Here is a 23,270-nt window from a genome sequence, read left to right on the forward strand (position 1 = left end):
GGTCACTCGATGCTCAGATCTGTAATCCTAAATCCTCAGGTGACTGAGATCTGAGTATTGTGGTTCCGTGGAAGCCTGGGCAAGGAGACTCTTATCTCCAATTAGTGATGGAAGAAGCAGAAAGTAGAGTTGTGGCTCCAGTGGCAGAGTGCTAGCCTCCAGCAAAAGGGGCTCAGAGATACAACCAGGCCAAGTGCTACCACCAGCATCAGACCAAGTAGAAAAGGAAAGGGTGAAAAAAAAAAGAATGAAAGAAAGAAGGGAAGGAAGAAGGAACGAACGAAGGAAGAAAGGAACGAGGAAGGAAGGAACGAAGGAAGGCAGGCAGGCAGACAGGCAGGCAGGCATGGCGCTGTTGACTCACACCTGTAATCCTAGCTAATCAGGAAGCTGAGATCTGACTAGCTTAGTTCAAAGCCACTCCTGGCTGGAAAGCTCTTAAGCTTCTAATCTCCCATTAGCCAGAAGCAGGATTGTGGATCAAGTGGTAGAGCTCTCGGCTTGAGCTGAAGAGCTGAGGGACAGTGCCCAGGCCCCAATTTGAAAACCCACGACCGACAAAAATAAAAATAAAGAAGTAAAAAGAAGAAGAGGAAGGAGGAGGAGAAGGAGGAGGAGGGAGAAAAAAAAGCAGAAAAAAGAGGAAGAAATCTAGTTTGAATTTTAAATAACCAAATATTTTTTTCTCAGCATTATTTCCCCAATGTTGGAACTATTTTTATACCAAGAAAAAAAACAGAAAGATTACTCATACTTTTGAAGTCTGAAAAGTCCATTTACGCAAAGCTTCCTCCCCCACAAAAGTATTCTCTTTGCACCCCAGGACCCCTCCCTCCCCCAGAAAGGTCCTGACATTAGCTTTCATTTCTGCTTCCCCAGTGACCCAGGGCCCAGGGAAGAGCCCCTTACTCCCTTCTCTCACCCCTGCCAGGCCCCAAAGCCAGACACAGGCCTGCCACCTCCCCTCCTTACCCCAGAGTTGTCTGCGGAGGCCCAGCTCCCTGCGTGCAAAAGCCCAGCAGACACCCCAGCACCAGGAGAGGGCCGGTGGGGGAAGCCCCTGTCCAGCTCAGCCTCACCGGCAGCAGTGCGTGTCACGCATGTGACCACAACTTGGCCTCCTGCACTTCCCTCCTGTCCCTGCTCTTATTGCTTCAGAGCAGCTCAGGATGCAGCATCTGAACACACAGCTGTGCCTCTTCTTGCTGCTGCTGTCCTTGGGCGGTATGTGGCCAAAAGCCGTGGGCAGCTGGGCTGGAACAGGGCTGGGATGCGGACTGAGTCCATCTGTCTCCCTACAGGGTCCCAGGCTCAGAAACCGGGCTACAAGGTGCAGGTGCAGAGCCGGGTGAAGGTGCAGGAAGGGCTGTGTGTCCTCGTGCCCTGCTCCTTCTCCTACCCCAGCCAGGAGGCAGGTCTGGATTCCTCCCAAGCTCATGGCTACTGGTTCATAAATGGAACCAACACAAACACAGGGGAACCCGTGGCTTCCACCAACCCAGCACGACGCGTGCAAGCCTGGACCCAGGGTCGATTCCAGCTGGTGGGAGACCCCCAAAGGAACAACTGCACCCTGCTCATCAAAGATGCCCAGAGAGACGACCAGAGGCGTTACTTCTTCCGAGTGGAGAAGGGAGAGAAGCTGAAATATAATTTCCTGGTGGACATGTTCTGGCTGGAAGTGACAGGTGCAGCAGGCGGGGCTGGGCTCCCAGGCTGGGGATGGAGGCAGGGTCTTCCGACCACAGCCTGAGTGTGAGCATCTGATCTCTTTCCCCCTCTACCCCAACCCCTCCGCCACACACACAAGACTTGACTCAGCCAGACATCTTCATTCCTGAGACCCTGGAGCCCGGACAGACAGTGACCATCCGCTGCAGGATTCATGGGGTCTCTGAGCACTGTCCGGCCCCTTCCATCTCCTGGTCTGGGCCTGCCCTCTCCAGCACTGAGAGCAGACCCCAGACCTCCTTCCTGTCAGCAATCAGCCTCACACCACGCCCGAGTGACCACGGCACCCAGCTCACCTGCCGAGCGGCCTTCAGACGTGGCCTCACTGTGCAGAACACTGTCCAGCTGAGCGTGGCCTGTGAGTCCCGGCTTTAGTTCTGACCAGATGAGGCATCCTGGTCTGTGTGGGGAAGGTGGAGAAGCCTGTCTTGGGATCCCAGAAGAGGCGGGCACCATTTGGGGCCACTCTTTCCTGAGGAAGAAAGCTCTGGTTGTGGAGAGAGCACGTCCTTCCTGAAGAGAGTGCACACCCTTCTTGCAGGCGCACCCAGAGACCTGGAGATCACCATCTTCCGTGACAAAGCCCAAGGTGCGAGGCCAAGAGGGCAGGGCTGTAGCAGCCAAGGGGAAGTGGAAAGCCCAGGGCGGGTGGAGTGGACCAACTTCATCTAGATCCCCTCTCCCCCCCCCACTCTGTCTGTACCGTCATCTGTGTGTGTCTCACTTTCTGAATCTTCCTGCCTATCTATGTTTTTCTCTGGGAGTCTGTCTGTCTGTCTCTGTGTCTTTGATGTCTCTGTCTCTGCCTCAACCTCTCCTGTCTCTGCCTAGAGGCCCAGGGAAACACGACGTGCATGGACGTCCGCAAAGGCCAGTTTCTACGGCTGCTCTGTACTGCGGCTGGCCGGCCTCCCCCCACGCTGACCTGGGTCCTGGGGAACGGAGTCCTCTTGAGGTCAAATGCCACGCACCCTGGAACCCTGGGGCTGGATCTGCCCAGGGTGAAGGTCAGGGATGCGGGGCGCTACACCTGCCAGGCGGAGAACAGACTAGGCTCCCAGCACCGCGCCCTGGACCTCTCTGTGCAGTGTGAGTGGACCCGAAGCAGGCAGGGGAGGGGCACGGGAGGGGAAGAAGTCTGGAGAGGCCAGGGAAGGGGCAGGGCCCCACAGCTTCCAGGGCCCAGCAAGCCCAGGGCCTCGGTTTGTGTGTGAGGTGCAGACAGAGGGAGCCCTGGCCATTGTGTCTCCATTGCAGACCCTCCGGAGGCGCTGACAGTGACCGCTTCTCAAGGAAACAGCACAGGTGACATGGGAAACAGGAAGCCAGGCTTCTCACCTCCTTTATTGGTGGGGATGGCGCCCACATCTCTCTCTTTCCCTCCCCTAGAGCTGGAAATCCACAGGAATGGCTCGTCCCTCCATGTCCTGCAGGGACAAAGCCTACGCCTGGTCTGTGTCACCCACAGTCACCCGCCGGCCACGCTGAGCTGGGCCCGGGGTTCCCAGACGCTGAACCCGCCCTGGCCCGCGGAGCCTGGGGTGCTGGAGCTGCCCGTGGTCGAGGCAGAACATGAAGGAGAATTCACCTGCCGGGCGCAGAACCCGCTGGGTGACCTGCACATCTCCCTGAGCCTCTCTGTGCACTGTGAGTGGAGTCCCTGGGTCAGGGACTGGGTACATCTGCTGACTGCTGCCCTCTGGAGGGAACAGTTGGCAGAGTCCCTGGCCTGTGGCTGGCTAGTGAGGAGGAACAGGGGAGAAATGGAAGGACTGGGTCAGAATGAGGCTCAGACACCTTGGGGTGTGGGAGCCTCCATGCCCACCGGCTGACCTCACCTGGTCTCCCACACAGATGAAGGCTCCATCTCTGCAGCATTCTCCAAGGGGGTGGGCGTGGGCATCGGTGCCACGACTCTTCTTTTCCTCTGCCTCATCGTGCTCATGTGAGTTAGGAGAGATCAAGGAGCCAGGGGTCGGGGTCATGGGGTCAGGAGCCTGGGAAAGGGCAGGGGCAGCAGTGCTTCCAGGGTTTATTTCCACAGTGTGAAGATGTTACGAAAATCACAGCCTCAGGCAGAGACGTGCAGAACCCAGGTCTCCCGGCGCAGCACCATCCTTGATTACATCAATGTCAACCCTAAAGCCCGGGCCCCGGTGAGTGTGCAGCCCACCAGGCTGCTGATTCACTTTGGAGTCTAAATCAAGCCCTGTCTCCTTCTTCTCTTGGGCGACCTAGGGATGTTTGTTTGTCTAGGACACAGTATTGCTATGCTGGAGAATGATGCTTCAGGGCTTGCCTGAGCATAAAGGGGAGACTTTACTGGAACAGCAATGAAAACAAAGGGGACTAGGGCGTGGCCAAACTGGTAGAGCACCTGCCTAGGAGATGCAAGGCTCATGCCCACCCGCCAGCCATGCCCACCCCAACCATCTCTGTTGGCCACACCCCCAGTCCTCCTGCACCCTTTGTTCCTGGGGGTGTAGATGGAAGGCAGACTCAGTGAGGGACTGGGTTTTCCTCACAGCTGTGGCCTCAGTGCCTAAGTTGTACCAGGCACCTGCTCAATGTCCAACTCTGTGGTAGGTGAATGAATGAATGAATGAATGAAGGGTGGTTATTGTTTCCTTGGATGCAGAATCTGAAGGGCAAGCCAAGCAGCCCTCCCAGGACCACTTCTCCAGGCAATGGCTCACCAGAACCAAGGAAGAACGAGAAGGCCACCCTGAGCTGCCCTGAGCCCATATCACCCACACAAGGCCCGGACCCTGAGACCTGCCCAGAAGAACTCCATTATGCTGCTCTCAACTTCTCCCGGCCTCTGGAGACCCCGAGGCCCAGGGACCCTGAGGAGAATTACGCAGAAATCCATTTCCACAGAAGGTCCCCTAAGCTGTAGATCTGGACCTCAGCCAGGGAGCCAGGAAGAGGCAATAAAGAGGCTCAGAGGACCCACTGCAAAGTCTCTTTAGTAACATGTATTACAAATCCTTTAGGATGAGCCGGGCGCCTGTGGCTCATGCTTGTAATCCTAGCTACTCAGGAGGCTGAGATTGGAGAATCAGGGTTCCAAACTAACCTGGGCAGGAAAGTTCCTGAGACTCTTATGTCCCATTAACCACCAAAAGGCTGGAAGTAGAACTGTGGCTCAAGTGCCTTGAAGGAAAAAGCTCTGAGATAGCACCCTGGCCCTGAATTCAATCCTAAATACCAAATGACAGCCACAAGAAAACCCTCCAGAAAGCAGCCTTCAGACCCTCCCAGAACTGAGCCAGATCACAGTACTGAACCGCAGGAGTGCTGTGTATCACATCCTGTGCCCTTTATTGGTTCTCTCTGTGGAGACATGGTTCATGGTAGAGCGCTTGTCCAGCATGCACAGGTGCTGCTTTCAATTCTACAACACAAAAAAGTTAAAAGTGAAATTTTTTTAAAGAAAAAAAATGTCACAGAGGAGCGTAAGAGAGACCCACACACCTGTAATCCTAGCTACTCAGCAGGCTAAGATCTGAGGGTCAAGGTTCAAAACTGACCCAGGAAGAAAAGGCAATGAGACTCTGATCTCCAATTAACCACTCAGAAAAAGCTACAACTGTGTCTGTGGCTCAAGGGTTAGTGTGCTAGCCTTGAGTACAAAGAGGCTGTTCAGGACCTAAGTTCAAGACCCAGGAGAAGAGAGAAGGGGGAGGAAGGAAGTGGGGGAGGGGAGCCAGTCACCATGGGCCTCCACTCTAAACCCACAGTACTTCTAACAGTTCACAATCTGTCCTGCAGTGGGCTCTCCTAAATCACAAGCAGTGCAGAGAGCAAGAAAGGAGGAGGCCAGATGGAGCACACCTGTGATCCTGCCCACTGGGAAGGTAGGGAAAGGAGGATCACAGTTCCAGGCTAGCCCAGGGACAAGCACAAGACCTTCTTTGGAAAACAGACTAAAAGGAGAAGGATTAGTATGTAATGCAAGCATAAGACAGAGAGAGAGAAATTGGGGGGGGGAGAGAAATGGAGGAGGGACAGAGGAGGAGGAGGTGAAGAGAGAGAAGGAGAGAAATAGAAAGAGAAGGAAGAATAAACTAGTCACCAGAGACTCAGAACTGTAATCCTACATTCTCAGGTGGCTGAGATCTCAGAATTGTGGTGTGAAGGCACCTGGGCAGGAAAGCCCATGAGACTCTTATCTCCAATTAATCACAGAAGAAGCAGAAAGTAGAGCTGTGGCTCAAGTGGCAGAGTGCTAGCCTCCAGCCAAAGGAGTTCAGGGATAGCACCCAGGCCCAGTTCAAAACCCAGAATGAGACCAAATAAAGAAGGAAAGGGTTGGGGGCTGGCTGCTCACACCTGTCATCCTAGCTACTCAGGAGGCTGAGATCTGAGGATCAAGGTACAAAGCCAGCCTGGGCAGGAAATGACCAAGAGACTCTTACCTCCAATAAACCACTCAGAAATCTGGAAGTGGCGCTGTGGCTCAAGTGGTAGAGCGCTAGCTTTGAGCTGAAAACCTGAGGGACAGTGCCCAGGCCCAGAGTTCAAGCCCCACAACCGACAAAAAAAAAAAAAAAGAAGGAAAGGAAGGAAAAAAGGAAGGAAGGAAGGAGAAAGGAAGAAAGAAAGAAAGAATGAAAGAAAGAAAAAAGGAAGGAAGGAAAGATTGTATAGACAAAAGCACTTTATGAACTATAGACTTTTTCCCACACATTAGCTATGAATGTCTGACATTGGCAAGGATGGATCTTTGGCTCAGAAAATCAGACATTACCAAGGATCCAAATCTCCCATGAGCTTCATGATGACTGACAGGAGGTTTTCTCAGTTTGTCAAAGCTGTTCCCTGACTCATCCCCTGTGGCTGCCTCAGGCCACTGTGGGCTTCACCCACCATGGGGACAGCTCTAGAGAGAGAGGTGGAAGCAGAGGACAGAGTGTCAGCCCTGTCCTCTGGACTGCTTGGCCTTGCTCCAGTCACCTGTCACCCACAGGCCCTTATGGTGACACCTGCTGGGCACTGATGTCATGGCCAGGGTCATGGCTGGTTTGCTTCCCTTCCTAGCTCTGTGTGCCACAGCCTCTGGGTATGGAACATTAGCACGGGAATGAGCAAACCTGGTGCTGGTGGCTCACGCCTCCCAACCCAGCTACCCAGGAGGCTGAGATCTAAGGGTCACAGTTTAAAAACAGCCTGGGCAGGAAAAACCCATGAGGCTCTTTTCTCCAATTATCCAGCAAAAAGCTGGTAGTGGATCTGTGGTTCAAGTTATAGAGCACCAGTCTTGAGTGAAAGGGAAGTATAAGGTTCTGTGTTCAAATCCTAGTACAGGCATGCACTCGCGCGCGCACAAACACACACACACACACACACACACACACACACACACACACACAAATGAACTATCTGCAAGGACTGAAGCTGGCCACCAGAATGCAGTACACATAGGAAAACCAAATTACAAATCAGGTGGCAATGGCTTCCACCTGTGATCCTAGCTGTTCAGGAGGCTGAGATCTGAGCATTCCATTTCAAAGCCAGCCCAGGCAGAGTAGTCCATAAGACTCTTATTTCCAGTTAGGCACCAGAAACCTGGAAGTGGAACTGTGGCTCAAAGTGGTAGAGCACTCGCTACCCAAGGGAAAAGAGATTCTGTTTCTCTCCTAGTCACCAAGCACACCAGGACTGCAACACCAGAATGTGTATTTGACCTTGGGACTCAGAAGATTGTGTTGCCAGAGTAACAAATTTGGCCCAACAGTTGTAACCCTGACATAGGTTTGGTAAGGTCCTGACTTCTGCAATAAGAGCTTGAGGTGTGGGGTGAGGGAGGTGGGGGGGAGGGGGGAGATGGGAAGGAATGGGAAGGGGAAACAAAGGAAGAGGCAACAATGCTTGATAAGAAATGCATTCATTACCTTGACCATGTAATTGTAACCCTCTGTTCAGTATTCTCACAATTAAAAGAAAAAAAGAGCTTGAGATGTGGAGGCAGAGAAGGTATTTTTTCTTTGTTTAATTTAAACTCTGGCACATTTAGTTATTTTTATTATGGCGGTACTGGAACTCAGGGCCACACCCTTGCTAGGCAGGTGTTCTATCACTTGAGCAGCATTTCCAGCTATGGGAAGGCATTTTGGGGGGGGGGGGTCCGGTCGTGGGCCTGAACTCTAGGCCTGGGCGCTGTCCCTCAGCTCTTCGGCTCAAGGCTAGTGCTTTACCACTTGAGCCACAGTGCCACTTCTGGCTTTTTTTTCTGTTTATGTGGTGCTGAGGAATCGAACCCAGGGCCTCAGGCATGCAAGGCAAGTGCTCTACCACTGAGCCACCTTCCCAGCCCCTGGGAAGGCATTTTTATCCAATCTTCTTGGTTAAAAATAAGTGTGTAAGTTGGGGGTGGGGAGCCCCACAATGTTTGGTGTCAGAAAACCCAGCTTGGACTTTGGACATTGCTACATAGTCCTTTGAGTCTGTTAGTCAGAAACTAGTAAGTATAAATTATAAAACAGAAGCCAGGCATCAGTGGCTCACGCCTGTCATCCTAGCTACTCTGGAGGCTGAGATCTGAGGATCATGGTTCAAAGCCAGCTGGGGCAGGAAAGTCCATGAGACTCTTATCTCCAATAAACCACCAGAAAACCAGAAGTGGCGCCGTGGCTCAAGTGGTAGAGCATTCACCTTGAGCTGAAGAGCAATACACACACACACACACACACACACACACACACACACACACACACAAACAGATCTATTTTTTATCATCATGGATCCAACTGTGCTCTGTGGTGTGGTGTGATGCCGTGTGGTGTGGTATGGTTTGGTGTGGTTTCCCAGGGCCTTATGCACCCAAGCAACTGCTTGCTTTTGAGCTACACTCTTCGCCTGAATTACATACCCTCTAAAACTTCTCTTGCAGAATTAGAGCTGTGGCTCGAAGTAGTCAAGTACTACTATTGAGTGAAAAAACTCAGGGACAGTGCCCAGGCTGTCACTTCAAGCCTCACGACCAACCAAAACAAACAACAAAAAGCTTTTCTTGCCAGGCATGGTAGTTTATGGCTGTAATCCCAACTCCTCAGAAAATCTTAGGTAGGAAAATTGTAGTCCAATTTTTAAAAAAAAAAATTCAAACCCGACCTGAAAAATAACCAAAGAGAAAGAGAGTTGAGTTGCATTTCAGGCGGTAGAGGGCCTGCATGAGGCCCTGAGTTCAAACCCCAGTTCCACTAAAACAAAACTCTCATCCTTTTAGCAATGTCTATTGCATTATGTAACTCTCCGGTCAGTACTGGTTACTAAAGCTAAGCCTGGTCTTAAATCTTAACCTCAAAGTCAGTTCAAATTTCATTGCCTCCCCTCCTCACCCACTAGAGGTAGACCTATAAGACTGTTTTGTTTTGTTTATTTGTTTTTATTTTGTAGTTTTATTTCTCAAAATACTTTAGCCTAAAGGAAAGACAACTAAAGGACAAGTGACTCTTGGCCTAACTGGCTATAGCTGTGACCTTTGTTGGCTGAAGCTAATTCCCAGTCCAGCGGGAGCAGGTCCTCTGTGTGCCAGCTCTCTTAGAGCAAATATACAAAGACTTGAGTGTCCACAGAAACTTTCTCAGTTTCTTTGTCTCTTGATCTGAGACTTGAGATCCCCACCTCCTCCAATTCCCCACCACACATGGTCTCTTGCTGCCTTTTGGGGTGAGATGCCCTAAAGGTAGGCGTCGACCTTTACCTCAGCCACGTAAGCCATGGCTGTTCTAGCTCCCAAATCCTGTACTGAAATCCAAGCCTTCCTGTGACTATGCCTGACTATGATTTCTTGGGAGATGGTTAAATCATGAGGATGAGACCTTCCCGAATGGGACTGGTGCCCTTATAAGAGACCCTGGAGATTTAAGAAGTAGCATTCCCAGGGCAAAGTTCAAAGGTGACCCTGCAACCAAGGTCTGAGAAAGGACCCCCCCCCACACACACACAACCCTAGGCATGGGGAGATGGCAGGGAATGTAGGAACACATGCCCTCCTGCACCTAGAAAAGGAGGGAGGAGACAGTGCCAAGGCCCTTCACCGACAAACCCTGTCCTCATCTTTGCATTTAGAAGGGTTTCATGAGGGCTTGAATGAGTGAACACTTCATGGGGAAGCACAACCCCAGATCCCTTTAGTAGGAGAAAAAAGAAGAAGGAAGAGAAGGGAGAGGAGAAGGAGGAGAGAGAGAGAGAGAGAGAGAGAGAGAGAGAGAGAGAGAGAGAGAGAGAGAGAGAGAAGAGAGGAGAGAGAGAGAAAGAAAAAGGGAAAGTACTTAAGGGACTCTTTGAGCCCATGTGGAATGAGAAGAGCCCTAAAACGTCAGATCTTGGACCCCTAATGGTTGGTGACAGGTCAGAGGCAGAAAGGAGCTGATCCTAAGCTCTGGAAGAGGCAGTGAGCGTCCGTGATGCCCTTCACCCTTCCAGGTTTTTTTTTTTAATTGTTATTATTAAAGTGATGTAGGGGGTGACAGTTACATAAATCAAGTACATTTCTTTAGCACAATGTCACCCTTTCCTTCGCTCTCTCCCAGCTTTTCCCTCCAGTCCCCACGTTGTACAGTTCATTTTCCACACAGTGTCTAGTGAGTACCACTGCTGCATTTGTTCACCCTTTGTCTCACGATTTCTGTGCCCCCTTTACCTTCCCGAAGACGTATAAACTAGCAAACAGAACAAAAAGGACGGAAAACAAAAGTAGCAAAAAAAAAAAAAACCTATTGCTTTCATTTCCTGGAGCTCATCTCGATAAATTATTGTGTATGATCAGATTCACTCCACAATTCGATCTCGTTTTCCAGCCTGGCCCAGCGTCTGCATGACACCAACCCCCAGACCCACGCGAGCAAGTGCAAGACTTGGAGCCGGAGCAGAGCCGCCTCACAGAAGCACCCAGATGTGGAAGCCAATTAGAGAGCCAGGGAGCGGCTGTCACTCAGAAACATAGCCAATAGCAGAGAGACAAGCAAAACTACCCGCCTTCTAGGCGTCACCAGCCAATCATAGATGAGACTGCGGCTAACATTGAGTGGCAGGCGGCAAAGAGTTTCCGGCAAATCAGAAGCCTCTCTTACCCCAGTGAAGACGTTGATTGGTTCCTTCTCAGAACCAATTTTGGGTAAAAGGCATTTCCTTAGCAACGCAGGACCCCGCCTCCGGCCTCAGCGACTACGGGGCTGGGAGCTGGCCTTAAAGGGCCAGCTACTGCGGATTTCCCTGAATTGCTGGCGAGCTCAAACACTGATCACAGTAATACATCAAACCCTAACCCCAGTAATAAAAGAAATCAAAAGCTACTCCCAGCCGGACGCTGGTGGCTAGGGCCTATAATCCTAGCTATTCAGGAGGCTGAGATCTGAGAAACAGTTCGAAGCCAACCTGGGGCAGAAAAGTCCATCAAGACTCTTACCTCCAATTAACCACCAAAAAATCCGAAGTGGAGCTGTGGTTCAAGTGGTAGAACACTAGTTGAGCAAAAAAAGCTCCCAGGCCCTGAGTTCAAGCCCCTGGATCAGCCCAAAAGAAAAAAAATCCAAAATGAATATTTAAAACATTTTTTAACAAAACACACAAACATACAACTAAAAAACCCAGCCTATTCCAGAGGGGGAAAACACTGCTCACTAACTTTGCCTTGGCTCTTTTCTCCACTGGACTAGCAAACCTCCATGATAACATCCTTACCTCCTTCTCCTCTTCCTTCTGAAGAAGGAGGCTGGGGTCTGGATCGGTGGGTCAGAGGGAGGAGGTAGGCCCTGGACCCTTGGGTCAGAGGGAGGAGGTTGGGCCTGGACCCCTGGGTCTGAGGGAGGAGGTTGGGCCTGAACCCCTGGGTCTGAAGGAGGCTGGGGCTTGGACCTGGGCCTCAGGGAAGACTAGGCCTGGACCCTTGGGTCTGAGGGAGGAGGCTGGGGTCTGGACCCTGGGTCTGCCCAGGTGCCCCCAGCGGAAGGAGACCAGATTCTGCTGAATCTAAGCACGTATGGCGGAGGCAGACCCAGGGCGGAGGCAGACCCTGGCCTACTGCGCACGTGGGCGAATTCCTGCCTTCTTCCTTTACGGGCCTTCCCCACATCCCAAGGGCACTGGAAGAACCGAGGTGAAGTTTCTAGAAGAAATTCAGACTCTCTGGTGAAAATGGAGCAGCAAAAAGACAAAGCCGAATCTGAAGGGTGAGCGGGGACCCCAAGGAGCCAGCGCCCCCTCAGAGGAGGGGACAGTCACAGGGCGGGGGAGGGGGGGCGAGAGCAGACCCCAGGGGGATCAGGATAACCAAGGCTCCGCTCCACACATAGAGGCGCAGGCCCTCGCCGACCTGGGAGGGAGGCAGGACGGAAGTAGAAACCAAATTTATCAAACAAGAGAAATATCAACAACAAACAACCAGGAGCTGAGGACAGCTGTGGGGCAGGAGAAAACAATAATTGCCCACATTTTTTGTTTGTTTGTTTGTGTTGGTCATGGAGCTTGAACTCTGGGCCTGGATGCTGTCCCTGAGCTCTTCAGCTCAAGGCTAGCGCTCTACCACTTGAGCCACAGCACCACTTCCCGTTTTCTAGTGGTTCATTGGAGATAAGAGTCTCACGAAGTTTCATGCCCAGGCTGGCTTTGAACTGTGATCCTCAGATCTCAGCCTCCTGAGTAGCTAGAATGATAGGCGTGAGCCAGTGGCACCCGCTTGCCCACATGTATTCAATACTTATCCAACTCAGTCCTTCAAAGACTCACCTTTGATGGAACCCAGAGCCATCCTTGGATATGAAAAGATATGGTTCAGGTTGAAAAAAATGGTAGCTCGCCTGTCTGCTGGAATGAGCAAGGCCTCAGTGAACCACTCCCAAACAAATGAAAACTGCAGTGGGTGCTGGTGGCTCATGTGTGTAGTCCCAGTTTACTCTAGAGACTGAAGTTTTGAGGATTACAGTTTGAAGCCAGCCAGCCAAGGCAGAAAAGCCCATGAGATTCTTATCTCTAATGAACCACCAAAAGGCTGGAAGTGGAGCTGTGGCTCACGTGGTAGAGTGCCATCCTGGAACAGAAAAAGCTCAGGGACATCACCCAGGCCCCGAAAACAAGCCATCCATGGCAGGGTTGGCTCTCTGTACCCAGAAAGATGGTGCAGGTAAGAGGCTGCCTAGCAAATGGTAAGGCCCACTGCTGACCTGTCTTCCTATCATTCTAGGAACGACCAGTCCCTGCCAACTCCTGGGACCCAGTTGCGGACCCCAGGGACCATCCCAGCCCTGCCACCATGGCTCCTGGGTACCTCCAACCCAGCGCAGATGGGTCTCCCTGAGCACCTGGCCTCGGTGACCGTCCCCATCCGCCTGGACACCCTTTCGTACCTCCTGCACAGCGCTCTGATGGGGACCTACAGTCTCTACCAGTCCCTGCCCTCCTGCCCCTGTGCCTCCCAGCCAGGCCACGGCCAGCCGGCCACGGCCAGCTGCCCCCCCACACCCCGGGGCCGAGGCCGGGGCCGGGGCTGGGCCCGTGGAGGGCGGGGGGTCCAACACAGGCCTGCTCCCAGCCAGGGCCAGCCGCGGTGGGGGGTTGAGGATGCTGAGCAGCCAAAGAGGAGCGGGGCTTGGGATGACGGGGCTGTCCCCAAGGTCCCCAGGATGGCAGCCCCGGCCCAGGATGACAAGGAATCCAGAGATCCAGAGCCAGTCACAAACCCCTGGCCCGCGGCTGAGGACTGGGAGTCTGAGTCATAGCACCCAGAGAGGCCTTGTTGGGGTACCTTAGCCCACCGGACGTACCCCAACACACATCCTGTCCAGAGCCTCAGAAGTGGGTTCTGGGTCACCTGGTGTGGTCTCCACTTGTCACAGGATGGGGGGGGGTCCCAGATCTGTTCCCGCTCCCTCCACTCCCAGACCTGGTCCAGCAACCTGTCCCCCAGAGCTCCTCTGAGCCCTCCCCCCCACCCTGCCTCGTGCTGACTTATTTCCATCCCCTCCCCCACACAACTCTTCCCTCCCCTTCTTTACCCATCCAGACCCCTTTCTCCTTTCTTGATCCTCATTCCTTGGGGCCCGGCCAGGTCTCCTCACCCTTTCTGCCCTGAGCACCCCTTGCACTGTGGACCCCTGCACCACCCTGCAGTATCCCTGCTCTTCTCAGTGGGTCAATAAATGGATGGTTGTCTTCTAGCACTGTGTTGGTGGCAAGTTCTTTCCTGGCTCAGGCCACCTGGTGCTGTGAGGAGCAGGGAGGGCTTGGGGAGGCCACAGGGGCTGTGGGGGGGGGCGGGGAATGGAGAGGCCGGAGGGGCCATGGGGGGGGGCATCAGCATCCCTGCCTCAGCGATTCCCATTGGAGCCTCTGCCACCACTGCATTTCTGTCCACTAGAAGCTACTGGACCCCGAGGCCCATTGTGTGTGTGGCTTATGGGTCTATTGTAGGGGGGGGCTTAAGGGATTTGGGGACCTGCAGGACAGGGAGGACAGAGACCTGGCTCGGCTCAGTCTGCACAGAGGGGCTGTGGCGGAAGGAGGGCTCCACACGGGCTCTGCCACGCAGGTAGGCACCAGACGTGGGCCGATCGTCCTCAGGAAAGGGATGTTGCAGCCCCCTCCCCTCCCAGGGGTCCCCCATCCCCACCCCTCAGCTAGGACTCAGGGCCTCAGATCCAAGCCTGTTTCTTACCACAGATCAGACAGCCAAAGTCCCCAGCCTCCTCTTCCTGTAGGCCACTGGTCCAGGCCCTAGCCAACTCCCTCAGACCCAGGGGTCCAGGCCCCAGCCTCCTCCCTCAGACCCAGAGGTCCAGGCTCCAGCCTCCTCCCTCAGACCCAGGAATCCAGGCCCCAGCCTCCTCCCTCAGACCCAGGTGATCCAGGCTCCAGCCTCCTCTGTCAGACTTGAATCCAAGCCCCACCCCCCCCTCCTAGGTCCCTTGAGTCCAGTGACCCCTGTGTCTGCCATCTGTCCCTCCACAGGTCACCATGTACAGCTTCATGGGTGGCGGCCTCTTCTGTGCCTGGGTGGGGACCGTGCTGCTGGTGGTGTCCACGGCCACGGACCACTGGATGCAGTACCGGCTGTCGGGGTCCTTCGCCCACCAGGGCCTGTGGCGGTACTGCCTGGGCCCCAAGTGCTACCTGCAGACGGAGAGCATTGGTGAGCCGCGCCCGCCAGGGCCCCCGCAGTCTCTGAGGGGATGCCACCAGCAGGAGAGGGGCAGAAGCTGGCTCTAGGACTGGGTTTGAGTGGCCCAGTGGGGTGTGCAGGTTTGGGGGTTGGCTGAGGAGGGAGGTGATATTTCCTGACACAGAAAGGTGTGACTCATGGGGTCTACAGAACAACCGGAGCAGAAGCGTGTGCACAATTGCTGGGAACCATGGTGGCGGGAGGGCCCATGCCCGCGTCTGGGGGTGTGGAGTAGAGGATGAAGAACTTTTCTTTCCAAATCTTCTTTGTGCACTGAAGATTGATCCCAGAGCCTCCTGTCCCGTGTTGGACAAGTGCTCTACCACCCAAGCCACGCCCTCCGCCAGTTGAGGATTTTTTGTTTGTTTGTTGCTAGGTTTTTTTGTTCTATTTTGTTTTTTCAATCATGGGGCTTGAACTCAGAACGTGGGTGCTGTCCCAGAGCTCTTTCACTCAAGGCTAGCGCTCTAGCGCTCTAGCACTTTGAGCCAAAGCTCCACTTCCAGTTTTCTAGGGGTTCCTTGGAGCTAAGAGTCTCATGAATTTTCCTGCCTCAACTGGCTTCAAACCATGACCCTCAGATCTCAGCCCCCTGAGTAGCTAGCAAGACAGGTGTGAGCCACCGGCACACAGACAGCCCTTTGGTTTTTATTTCATTTTTGATAACTTTGCCTGGTTAGCCCTAAACTCATGATCCTCTTATCCCTGCTTCCCCAATCAAATAGCTGGGATTACAGGGGTGAACCGTGCCTGGTTTGGGTGAAGGAATGGTTAGTACTTACTGCATGCTCGGAGGGGGAAGGAGAGAGAGAGAGAGAGAGAAAGGGAAGGAGGGAGATTCCTACATAGAGATAGTAGATATAGTATATTACCTGGTATATGTTATATATTAGAATATCTATAGTATATTAATATTATATTAATAATATCCATATGATATAGAATATAGTGAACTGATCATAAAAAGTACACTATTAAATACAATGTATTATGCAATCTAGTATACCATAATTGATGGTGTATATGACATCACACAATATTTTATGTCATATATTAATAAATTAGCAATTTAGTAGTAATATATATGGAGCAGTACTATGCTCTAGAGAGAGAGGGAGAGCCCACAGTCACTGAGCCCTGTGGCAAGGGTAAACTGAGGCAGGGGACCTGCCTGACTTCACATGGGTGACATTTGTGACCTCTGTGACACTTGACCGGCTCAGGGAGGGCTCTGAACTGTGTCTCTGCCAGACAGCACGGGGTGGTTGAGGGGGGGGAGGGGAGAGGGGGGAGGGGGGAGGGGGAAGGCACACTTCCAGAATATCCTCAACGTCTCTCACCCAGAAGTTCTGGAGTCCTTTTTATTTTTTCTAGTTACGGAAATTTGAACTCAGGGTTTCACACTTGCTGAGCGCTGCCTCCCCCACCCTGGCCTTTTCCGTTAGTTTCTTTTTCAGATGGAGTATAGGGGTAACCTTACCCAAGCCCCAAGCCAGTATCAGACAGCTCTCCTCCTCCACCTCTAGAGTAGCAGGGATTACAGATGTGTGCCGCTGCACCTGACTTCTCTTTGCTGTGGTGCTGGGGTCAAAACCTAGGGCCTTATATCTGCTAGGCTGGCACTTTACCACTGAGCACAAATCCTGCCCTGGTTTGGCTGGCCTCATTTGCTCGCCAAGCTCCCAAATGAGAGCAGGAGGCTTGGGCTGGCCTCCCAGGGCAACCGAGTAGGCGGATGAGGCTGTGATTGCTTCCCAGGGCCTGTCCTGAAGAGCCAGCCCTGGGCCAGCACAGCAGAGGAGAGGCCTCGAAATGCCAGAGCTGGGGGAGGGAGGCGGAGGCAGACACCTCGCATGTGAAAAGCCATCCACAGCTTCACACACAGCAAAGGGAAAGAGAATGTGAGAACAGAGTGCCGTTAGCAGGAAGGAGGGGGAGTGCTTCCTTCTGTCCTTCCCTCTGTCTGTCCATGCATCCAACCACTCACCCATCCATTGGTCCATGGGCCTATCTGTCTGTCTGTCTGTCTGTCTATATATCTATTTTTCTATCTACCTATCCATTCATGTATCTATCCATCCATCTACCTACCCATCTATTTACCTGTCAGTTTGTCTGTTTAACCATCCATCCATCCATCCATCCATCCATATGTTTACATCTTTCAATCAATCAATTAATATTCTATCTATTCACTGATCTATCAGTCTGTCACTGGTCTATACATCTGTCCATCCATCCGTTTGCCTGTTTGTTCGTCTATTTTTCCATCCATTTGTCTATATCTATCTATTTATCTGTCATCCATCCGTCTGTCTGTCTATCTTATTGGTCTGTCAGTCTACCCATTTGTCTATCCATCCATCCATCCATCCTTTCACCCATCTATCAAATACATACATACATACATTCATACATACACACATGTGCACATATATTGGACATGCATGTCTGTGTAAATCAAGCTGTGTGGACAAGTGGGAGGGTACATCCCAAGAATTAAGCCAGCCCTCTCCTCAGGAAGGAAACCATCTAGAGGGGACACAGGCAAAGTCAGTCATCGCCCGGAGCAGCCAGGGAGGATGCTTCTCAGAGCAGGTCGTCAGAGTTGGGCTTTGGAGGGTGAAGATGAGTTTGTCAGGAGAAAAGGAGAGCACTTGCTAAGAAGCAGAGGAGGAACTGAGGCAGACATGTGGAGTAGGACAGGACACCCTGGTCTGCAGGGGGACTAGGGGTGACCTGCGGTGTTCTCACAGCCTACTGGAATGCCACCCGGGCCTTCATGATCCTGTCAGCGCTGTGCGCCACGGCGGGCATCATCATGGGAATCCTGGCCTTCGCGCAGCAGTCCACCTTCACCCGCCTCTCCCGGCCCTTCTCTGCAGGCATCATGTTCCTGGCCTCCAGTGAGTGAACTGCCTTCCCCTCCTCCCTCCCCTCCTCCCTCCCCTCCCCCTCCTCCCTCCCCTCCTCCCCCATCCTTCCCTCTCCTCCTCCCTCTTCCCTCCTTCCCTTCCTCCCTCCTTCCCCCTTCCTCCTTCCCCTCCTCCCTCCCCTCCTCTTTTCCTCCTCCTTTCCCTCCTCCCCACCCCCCCCCCCCCCCCCCCCCCCCTCCCCTCCTCCCCCTCCCCTCCCTTCCCCCCTTCCTTCCTCTTCCCCACTCCCACTCCCACCTTCCCATTCCCCACTCTCCAGCCCATCCTCTAAACCAACTCCATGATCATCCGATCTCCCTTCCTCCTTCCTTCTTGCTTCCTTCCTTCTTTCCTTTCACCTTCCTTCCTTCCTCCCTCCCTCCTTCCTTCCTTCCTTCCTTCCTCCCTCCTTCTTCCTTCCTTCCTTCCCTTCCTTCCTTCTTTCCTCCCTCCCTCCCTCTTCCTTCCTTCCTTCCTCCCTCCCTCTCTCTCTCCCCCTTTCCTCCCTCCTTCCCTCCTTCTTCCTTCCTTCCTTCCTTTCTTCCTTCCTGGCAGATATCACTAAATCCCGCCACGCTGGCACTTTGTTGGTGTTTTATTTCACAAGTAATTGATGGGATTACAATCCAGGACTGTTCAACTTCCAGCTCTCCCTGCTTCTCCAAGGCTGGGCTAAGAACCCCAAACATATAGTCACCTGTTGGGGTTTCCTGGTGTGCAGCCAAGGAGATGAGCCAGCCATCTTTACATAAACTCCCCGTGTGGTCAGGAGTATCCAGGACATTCCTCTTATTCAGGAAGTCCCAAGGCTTCAGCCCCCTTTCCTGGACCAGGGTCTTTCTTCATTGTGATTGATTGAATATGGCATAGTAGGATTTGAATTCCTGGCCTTGTGCTTGCTAGGCAGGTGCTTTACTACTTGAGCCACGCCTCCAGCCCTGTCCTCCCCCCCCCTCACTCTTCTGCACCTCATTCTCTATCCAGCCCCACCCTTAGCCTCTGCAAGGCCTGGCCTGTCCCCCACCCCGCCCCTCTCCCCCCAGCCCTCTTCGTCCTGTTGGCCTTGGCCATTTACACTGGTGTCACCGTGAGCTTCCTGGGCCGGCGCTTTGGGGACTGGCGCTTTTCCTGGTCCTACATCCTGGGCTGGGTGTCTCTGCTGATGACCTTCTTTGCAGGTACAGGGCTGAGGGGAGGAGGGCAGCTGCTGGGAGTCAGGTGGGCACTGGGTGGGATGGGGGAAATGCGAGGCCACAAGAGACCACAGAGACAGTCTGAAGTCACCAGGGCTGGGAAGTCGGGGGGCTGTGGGCACAGAGGGGGTCTTGCAGGGTGACTTTGGAGGGACCAAAGCAAGATCTCTGTCCCCCACTCCCCCTCCCCGTAGGGATTTTCTACATGTGCGCCTACCGCATGCATGAGTGTCGCCGCCTGTCCACCCCGCGCTGACCGCCCACCAAGCGCCACGGCTGGAAGCTACGCCGAGGTCACCGGAGAGGAGAGGGAGGGTCTGGAGGTCCTGGTTCATGGGGGAATGAGGAGGCTCAGCCCTGGCCTCTGGGAGGAGCCCCCGACTCCTGCGTCCTGTCCCAAGGGGGAAGGGGAGGGCACGGACAAGGATGGAGCCCCCACCCGCCCCTTGGGTTGTTAGTGCAGTGGCAAATCCTTTAGAGGGTCTAATAAAACTGAGGTGAAACCAGGCCCAGGTGTGAATCCATGAGGGGCTGGGGCGGGAAGAAACAGAGGCTGGGTGTTTGGGAGGGAGGGAGGGAGGGAAGGAAGGAGGGGTGCTGTGTAATGGTCACCCCAAATTTTTAAGTTTCTGGAGAGCTGGGAATGGAAGACTCATTCTCCACCCAGAGCACTTCAGCTTCTAGAAAAGTTGACTTCCACCCTCCAGAAATGGAGGGGCAAGCAGCTTTCCCCGGGATTCCCCCAGCTCCCAACCTGGCCTCTTCACACTGACTGTAGCCTTGACGTTAACCTGCGCTCCATCCACTCAGTCATGAGCTTCTTCCTCAAGTGTTGACCCAGTGCCACGGGCTTTCCTGAGTGGATCCTAATCATGAGAATATTTACGATACCCCATGCTAATAAATGTGATATGAATAGAAGATTGGTCCCAGAAGCGTGATTTATTAAGTTCTGTGCAAGTAATAGTAGCTCTATATTTATAGAGGCGCCTGTGATCATCATGGAAAATGAAACCTCATTGTGATGATAATTTATCGGGGCCTCTGTAAGTGGAAATATGGAGGTTTATTCTAGAGATAATAGTGATCTTAGAAGGAGAACTCCAGGTGGGGTGCCAATGGCTCACTCCTGTAATCCTAGCTACTCAGGAGGCTGAGATCTAAGGATTGTATCTGTCTTTTGTCCCTCCTTTGGGAGATCCCTCTCCCCATTTCTTCCTGCCTTTGACTAGGTGAAGACGTGGGCTAGTCATTTTCTCCACAGTCTTTCAACATCCTTACTCCTCCTCTTGTTTGTCTGCTCTGGGCAAAAACTCTTGAGCCCAAGACTTGGAGTCTGAGTCTCCCTGCCTCTCTCCCTTTCTTCTCTGGCACTGGACTTCCGGTCCTTAGCCTGGCTTTTGGTGGAGACCCTAGAGCTGGGGCCCTCCTCTCCCACATTAGAAAATTGCAAAACCACCGGAAAGCATGACACAGGTCCCCAACTGTCCCCTCCTACCTAACTCACTCCCCCCCCCTCGGTGGCCTCTTCTCTACCCTCCCCCCCCCAGGCCACCCCCTCTCTCTTTCCTGGAAGCCCTCTCTAGTGTAGAGGGCTCCAGAACCTGCAAGTTCTAAAACCACCACTGAAACCACCATGGGCCTGACACCTCAAGAGCCCTCCCCCACCACAGGGCTGGACTGAAGGGGGGCGGGCTGGGGAGGAAGCCATCCGTTATCTGCACAACTCTGAAAAGGAGGAGGTATAAAGAGCCTTGACTGACATCATACCCGACCCCTAAGCTGCTCTGAGGCCTGGGGAATCCAGGTGTCTTCTTTCTCTGAAGTCCAGCCCCTTCTCCTCCCAGAGATCACCCCCATGGAGCCCTACCGGTCCCTGGCACTGCTGGCTGGGTCCCTGGGCTTGATTTCCTGCCTGATTGCTGTCAGCACCGATTTCTGGTTCGTAGCTCTAGGACCCACTCTCTCGGCTCACTCAGGTCTCTGGCCCAGGGGGTCCCAGGATCCCGTAGCAGGTAAGGAGGAACAGATCCGTGGGTGCGGGCAGGGACGGCCAAGCAGGGACCAGGTACTCTGAAGCCTCCTCTCCCATCAGCCTACATTCATGTGACTCAGAGTTTCTGCATTCTGGCGGCCCTGTGGGGCCTGGTGTCTGTGGGCTTTCTGGTCCTGTCCTACATCCCTGCCTTGTCCGCGCCAGGCCGAGGTCCTTTGCTGTCCACCATCACAGCCTTTGCTGCAGGTGAGGAGCCCAGGCCTAAGCAGGGTCCCGGGCGGTGGTGGCAGTGGAGGTCCTGCGGAGGGAATCAGCCCTGTCTCTCCAATCCTCATCCCCAGCCCTGTCCCTGATCGTGGCCATGGTCGTGTATACCAGCGAGCGCTGGGACCAGCATCCACATCCCCAGATTCAGACGTTCTTCTCCTGGTCCTTCTACCTGGGCTGGGTCTCGACCATCTTGTGGCTGTGTACAGGTGATCACCCAGCCTGCTTCCCTGGGAAGCATGGGGGGGTGGGGCGTGCAGGATGGAGGCAAGGTGCTAAAATGCTCGTCTGGCCATCACAGGTTCCCTGAGTCTGGCCACTCACTGTCGCGCCCCTCGACCCGGCTATGAAGCCATGTGAAAGGAAGGCAAAAAAGAAAAGAAGAAAAAGCAAGTTTGGGGCATTGTGTTGAGATGTTAAGAGCTATGGGAAAGGAATGTTTGATTCTCCCTCCATCTCACCCTCCTGGCCATGGTCCTTCAACGATTCCTTTACTTTCAATAAAAAATTGTGCTCAACTCTGATTGTCCCAAGAGCTTCAGTCAAGACAGAAGCCAACCAGAGAGCAGTGACCCTGGGAAGCCAGAGGAAGGTGAGCGCTGCTCAGATCTGTCCCCCGTCTGTAGGGGACTTCCCGGCTGTGTAGACATAGGCTCCCTTTTATTAATTGAAGCACCAGGACTTGAACAACTCAGGGCCTCATTCTCGTGCTTAGCCTTTCCATTCATGGCTGGTACTCTACCACTTGAGCCACATCTCCAGTTCTGGGTTTTTGCTAGGTAATTGGAGAAAAGAGTCTCTTTGGGTTTGTCTGCCTGGGCTGGCTTTAAACCTCGATCTTCAGATCTCAGCCTCCTGATTAGCTAGGATTACAAGCCTGAGCCACCTGCTCCAGCTCCTTATTTGCCTCCAGAGACAGGGCCTCACTAACTTTGTCTGAACTGGCCTTGAACTTGAAATCCTCCTGTCTTTGTCTTCCAAATAACTGTATATTTCCTTTCCTTTCTCTGAAGCTTTCCTATCTCCCTAGTTCTTTTTCTATTTCTGACTGTACTAATGGGTTATTTTTGTTGTTGTCTTTTTTTTGGGGGGGGGAATCCTGGGGTTTGAACTCAAGGCATTTGCCAGGTAGTGGCTCTACCACTTGAGCCAGGCCTCAAGCCTGTTTTCCCCAGCTTTCCTTTGCTCTTAGGCCTGGGAGGACACCAGGAGAGTTTATGCATGCCTGGAAAGTCAAGGGAATAGAAGTTTCTAGAAGGGCTTGATCTACCAAGACATAGGTCCCAAGTTCCCCACCCCCCCCAACCAGCTATTTTACCCTCATTCTGTGAGAACTGATGGCTGGTGTGTACCCAGACATTGTCCCTTTAAGTGGTCACTGAAGAAGGGAGTTCTGGAACTCCAGGGGCCTCACAGAGACCCATCCTTCCCCACCCCTTTGGGATCTTGTGTTCAAGAAGCCCTGGGCAGCTGTGAGTCACTTAGGTAGATGTGGGTAGGGATGGGGTGTGGGGGAGGGCACTGGCCCCGGAAGTGACATTTCACTGCAGGGTGGGTGGGGGACAGGCTCCAAACCCTGGGAACTTCAATGGAGGGGGGTCTGGTCTCCAGAAGGGTGAGGGGGGATGGAAGGAGTTGAGGGTTTTGAGGCAGGGCCTGCAGTATGGGGATTCTGAGGATGGGGCCTCCGGCAGGGGTGGGGGGTCTCAGGGGCCTGGGCAAGCATGTGGGGTTCTTGGCAGCAGCTCCTGCAGCATGGGGGTGAAGCGGAGCCTTCAAAGTGGGGGTGTCCTGCTCAGTCTCTTGACCAATGTCCTCACCGTGCTGTCTACTGCCACCAACTACTGGACCCGTCAGCACGGCGGCCACAGCGGCCTGTGGCAGGAGTGTGTCCAGGGCAACTGCTCCAACATTCCCTGCCAGAGTGAGGCCCCCTGGGGTCAGACCCTCTCCTAGCCCTCCCCCCAGACCCTCCCCCAGACCCTCCCCCAGACCCCCTCAGCCCC

General features: G+C 53.5%; 5 protein-coding genes across 5 annotated transcripts in view; all 5 read left to right on the plus strand.

Annotated features, from left to right (window-relative positions):
* The first annotated feature begins 768 nt into the window (after positions 1–768).
* Positions 769–4,671, plus strand: LOC105994263 (sialic acid-binding Ig-like lectin 10). Its single transcript, XM_013027683.1, has 10 exons — positions 769–1,224; positions 1,302–1,688; positions 1,811–2,089; positions 2,273–2,320; positions 2,563–2,820; positions 2,989–3,036; positions 3,121–3,378; positions 3,586–3,676; positions 3,776–3,887; positions 4,370–4,671. The coding sequence occupies exons 1-10, from the start codon at positions 1,170–1,172 to the stop codon at positions 4,628–4,630; spliced, it is 1,797 nt and encodes a 598-aa protein (XP_012883137.1). The 5' UTR covers positions 769–1,169; the 3' UTR covers positions 4,631–4,671.
* Positions 4,672–11,874: 7,203 nt separating this feature from the next.
* Positions 11,875–13,454, plus strand: LOC105994180 (chromosome unknown open reading frame, human C19orf84). The gene is made up of 2 exons (XM_013027610.1): positions 11,875–11,909; positions 12,920–13,454. The coding sequence occupies exons 1-2, from the start codon at positions 11,875–11,877 to the stop codon at positions 13,452–13,454; spliced, it is 570 nt and encodes a 189-aa protein (XP_012883064.1).
* Positions 13,455–14,200: 746 nt separating this feature from the next.
* Lim2 (lens intrinsic membrane protein 2, 19kDa) lies at positions 14,201–19,257 on the plus strand. The gene is made up of 5 exons (XM_013027868.1): positions 14,201–14,263; positions 14,683–14,863; positions 17,650–17,799; positions 18,852–18,986; positions 19,196–19,257. The coding sequence occupies exons 2-5, from the start codon at positions 14,689–14,691 to the stop codon at positions 19,255–19,257; spliced, it is 522 nt and encodes a 173-aa protein (XP_012883322.1). The 5' UTR covers positions 14,201–14,263; positions 14,683–14,688.
* A 1,466-nt stretch (positions 19,258–20,723) lies between these two features.
* On the plus strand, positions 20,724–21,782 carry Nkg7 (natural killer cell granule protein 7). Its single transcript, XM_013027870.1, has 4 exons — positions 20,724–21,016; positions 21,097–21,243; positions 21,339–21,473; positions 21,566–21,782. The coding sequence occupies exons 1-4, from the start codon at positions 20,860–20,862 to the stop codon at positions 21,622–21,624; spliced, it is 498 nt and encodes a 165-aa protein (XP_012883324.1). The 5' UTR covers positions 20,724–20,859; the 3' UTR covers positions 21,625–21,782.
* Positions 21,783–23,019: 1,237 nt separating this feature from the next.
* Etfb (electron-transfer-flavoprotein, beta polypeptide) overlaps positions 23,020–23,270 on the plus strand; it is a 9,418-nt gene continuing 9,167 nt past the window's right edge. The window contains exon 1 of the mRNA XM_013027611.1: positions 23,020–23,188. Coding sequence (XP_012883065.1) covers positions 23,020–23,188 — 169 coding nt within the window. The remainder of the gene's footprint in view (positions 23,189–23,270) is intronic.

The sequence above is a fragment of the Dipodomys ordii genome, unplaced genomic scaffold (assembly GCF_000151885.1).
Source record: "Dipodomys ordii isolate 6190 unplaced genomic scaffold, Dord_2.0 Scaffold105, whole genome shotgun sequence".
NCBI classification, from domain to species: Eukaryota; Metazoa; Chordata; class Mammalia; order Rodentia; family Heteromyidae; genus Dipodomys; species Dipodomys ordii.

Excerpts from the sequence above, each read along its gene's own strand:
- LOC105994180 (XM_013027610.1), top strand. The coding sequence starts at position 11,875 with ATGGAGCAGCAAAAAGACAAAGCCGAATCTGAAGG. Across the intron at positions 11,910-12,919 it reads GACAAAGCCGAATCTGAAGG|GAACGACCAGTCCCTGCCAA; the intron begins GTGAGCGGGGAC and ends CTATCATTCTAG.
- LOC105994263 (XM_013027683.1), top strand. The coding sequence starts at position 1,170 with ATGCAGCATCTGAACACACAGCTGTGCCTCTTCTTGCTGCTGCTGTCC. Across the intron at positions 2,090-2,272 it reads TGTCCAGCTGAGCGTGGCCT|GCGCACCCAGAGACCTGGAG; the intron begins GTGAGTCCCGGC and ends CCCTTCTTGCAG. Across the intron at positions 2,321-2,562 it reads CTTCCGTGACAAAGCCCAAG|AGGCCCAGGGAAACACGACG; the intron begins GTGCGAGGCCAA and ends GTCTCTGCCTAG.
- Nkg7 (XM_013027870.1), top strand. The coding sequence starts at position 20,860 with ATGGAGCCCTACCGGTCCCTGGCACTGCTGGCTGGGTCCCTGGGCTTG. Across the intron at positions 21,017-21,096 it reads GTCCCAGGATCCCGTAGCAG|CCTACATTCATGTGACTCAG; the intron begins GTAAGGAGGAAC and ends CTCTCCCATCAG. Across the intron at positions 21,474-21,565 it reads CATCTTGTGGCTGTGTACAG|GTTCCCTGAGTCTGGCCACT; the intron begins GTGATCACCCAG and ends TGGCCATCACAG.
- Lim2 (XM_013027868.1), top strand. The coding sequence starts at position 14,689 with ATGTACAGCTTCATGGGTGGCGGCCTCTTCTGTGCCTGGGTGGGGACC. Across the intron at positions 14,864-17,649 it reads CCTGCAGACGGAGAGCATTG|CCTACTGGAATGCCACCCGG; the intron begins GTGAGCCGCGCC and ends GTGTTCTCACAG. Across the intron at positions 18,987-19,195 it reads GCTGATGACCTTCTTTGCAG|GGATTTTCTACATGTGCGCC; the intron begins GTACAGGGCTGA and ends CCCTCCCCGTAG.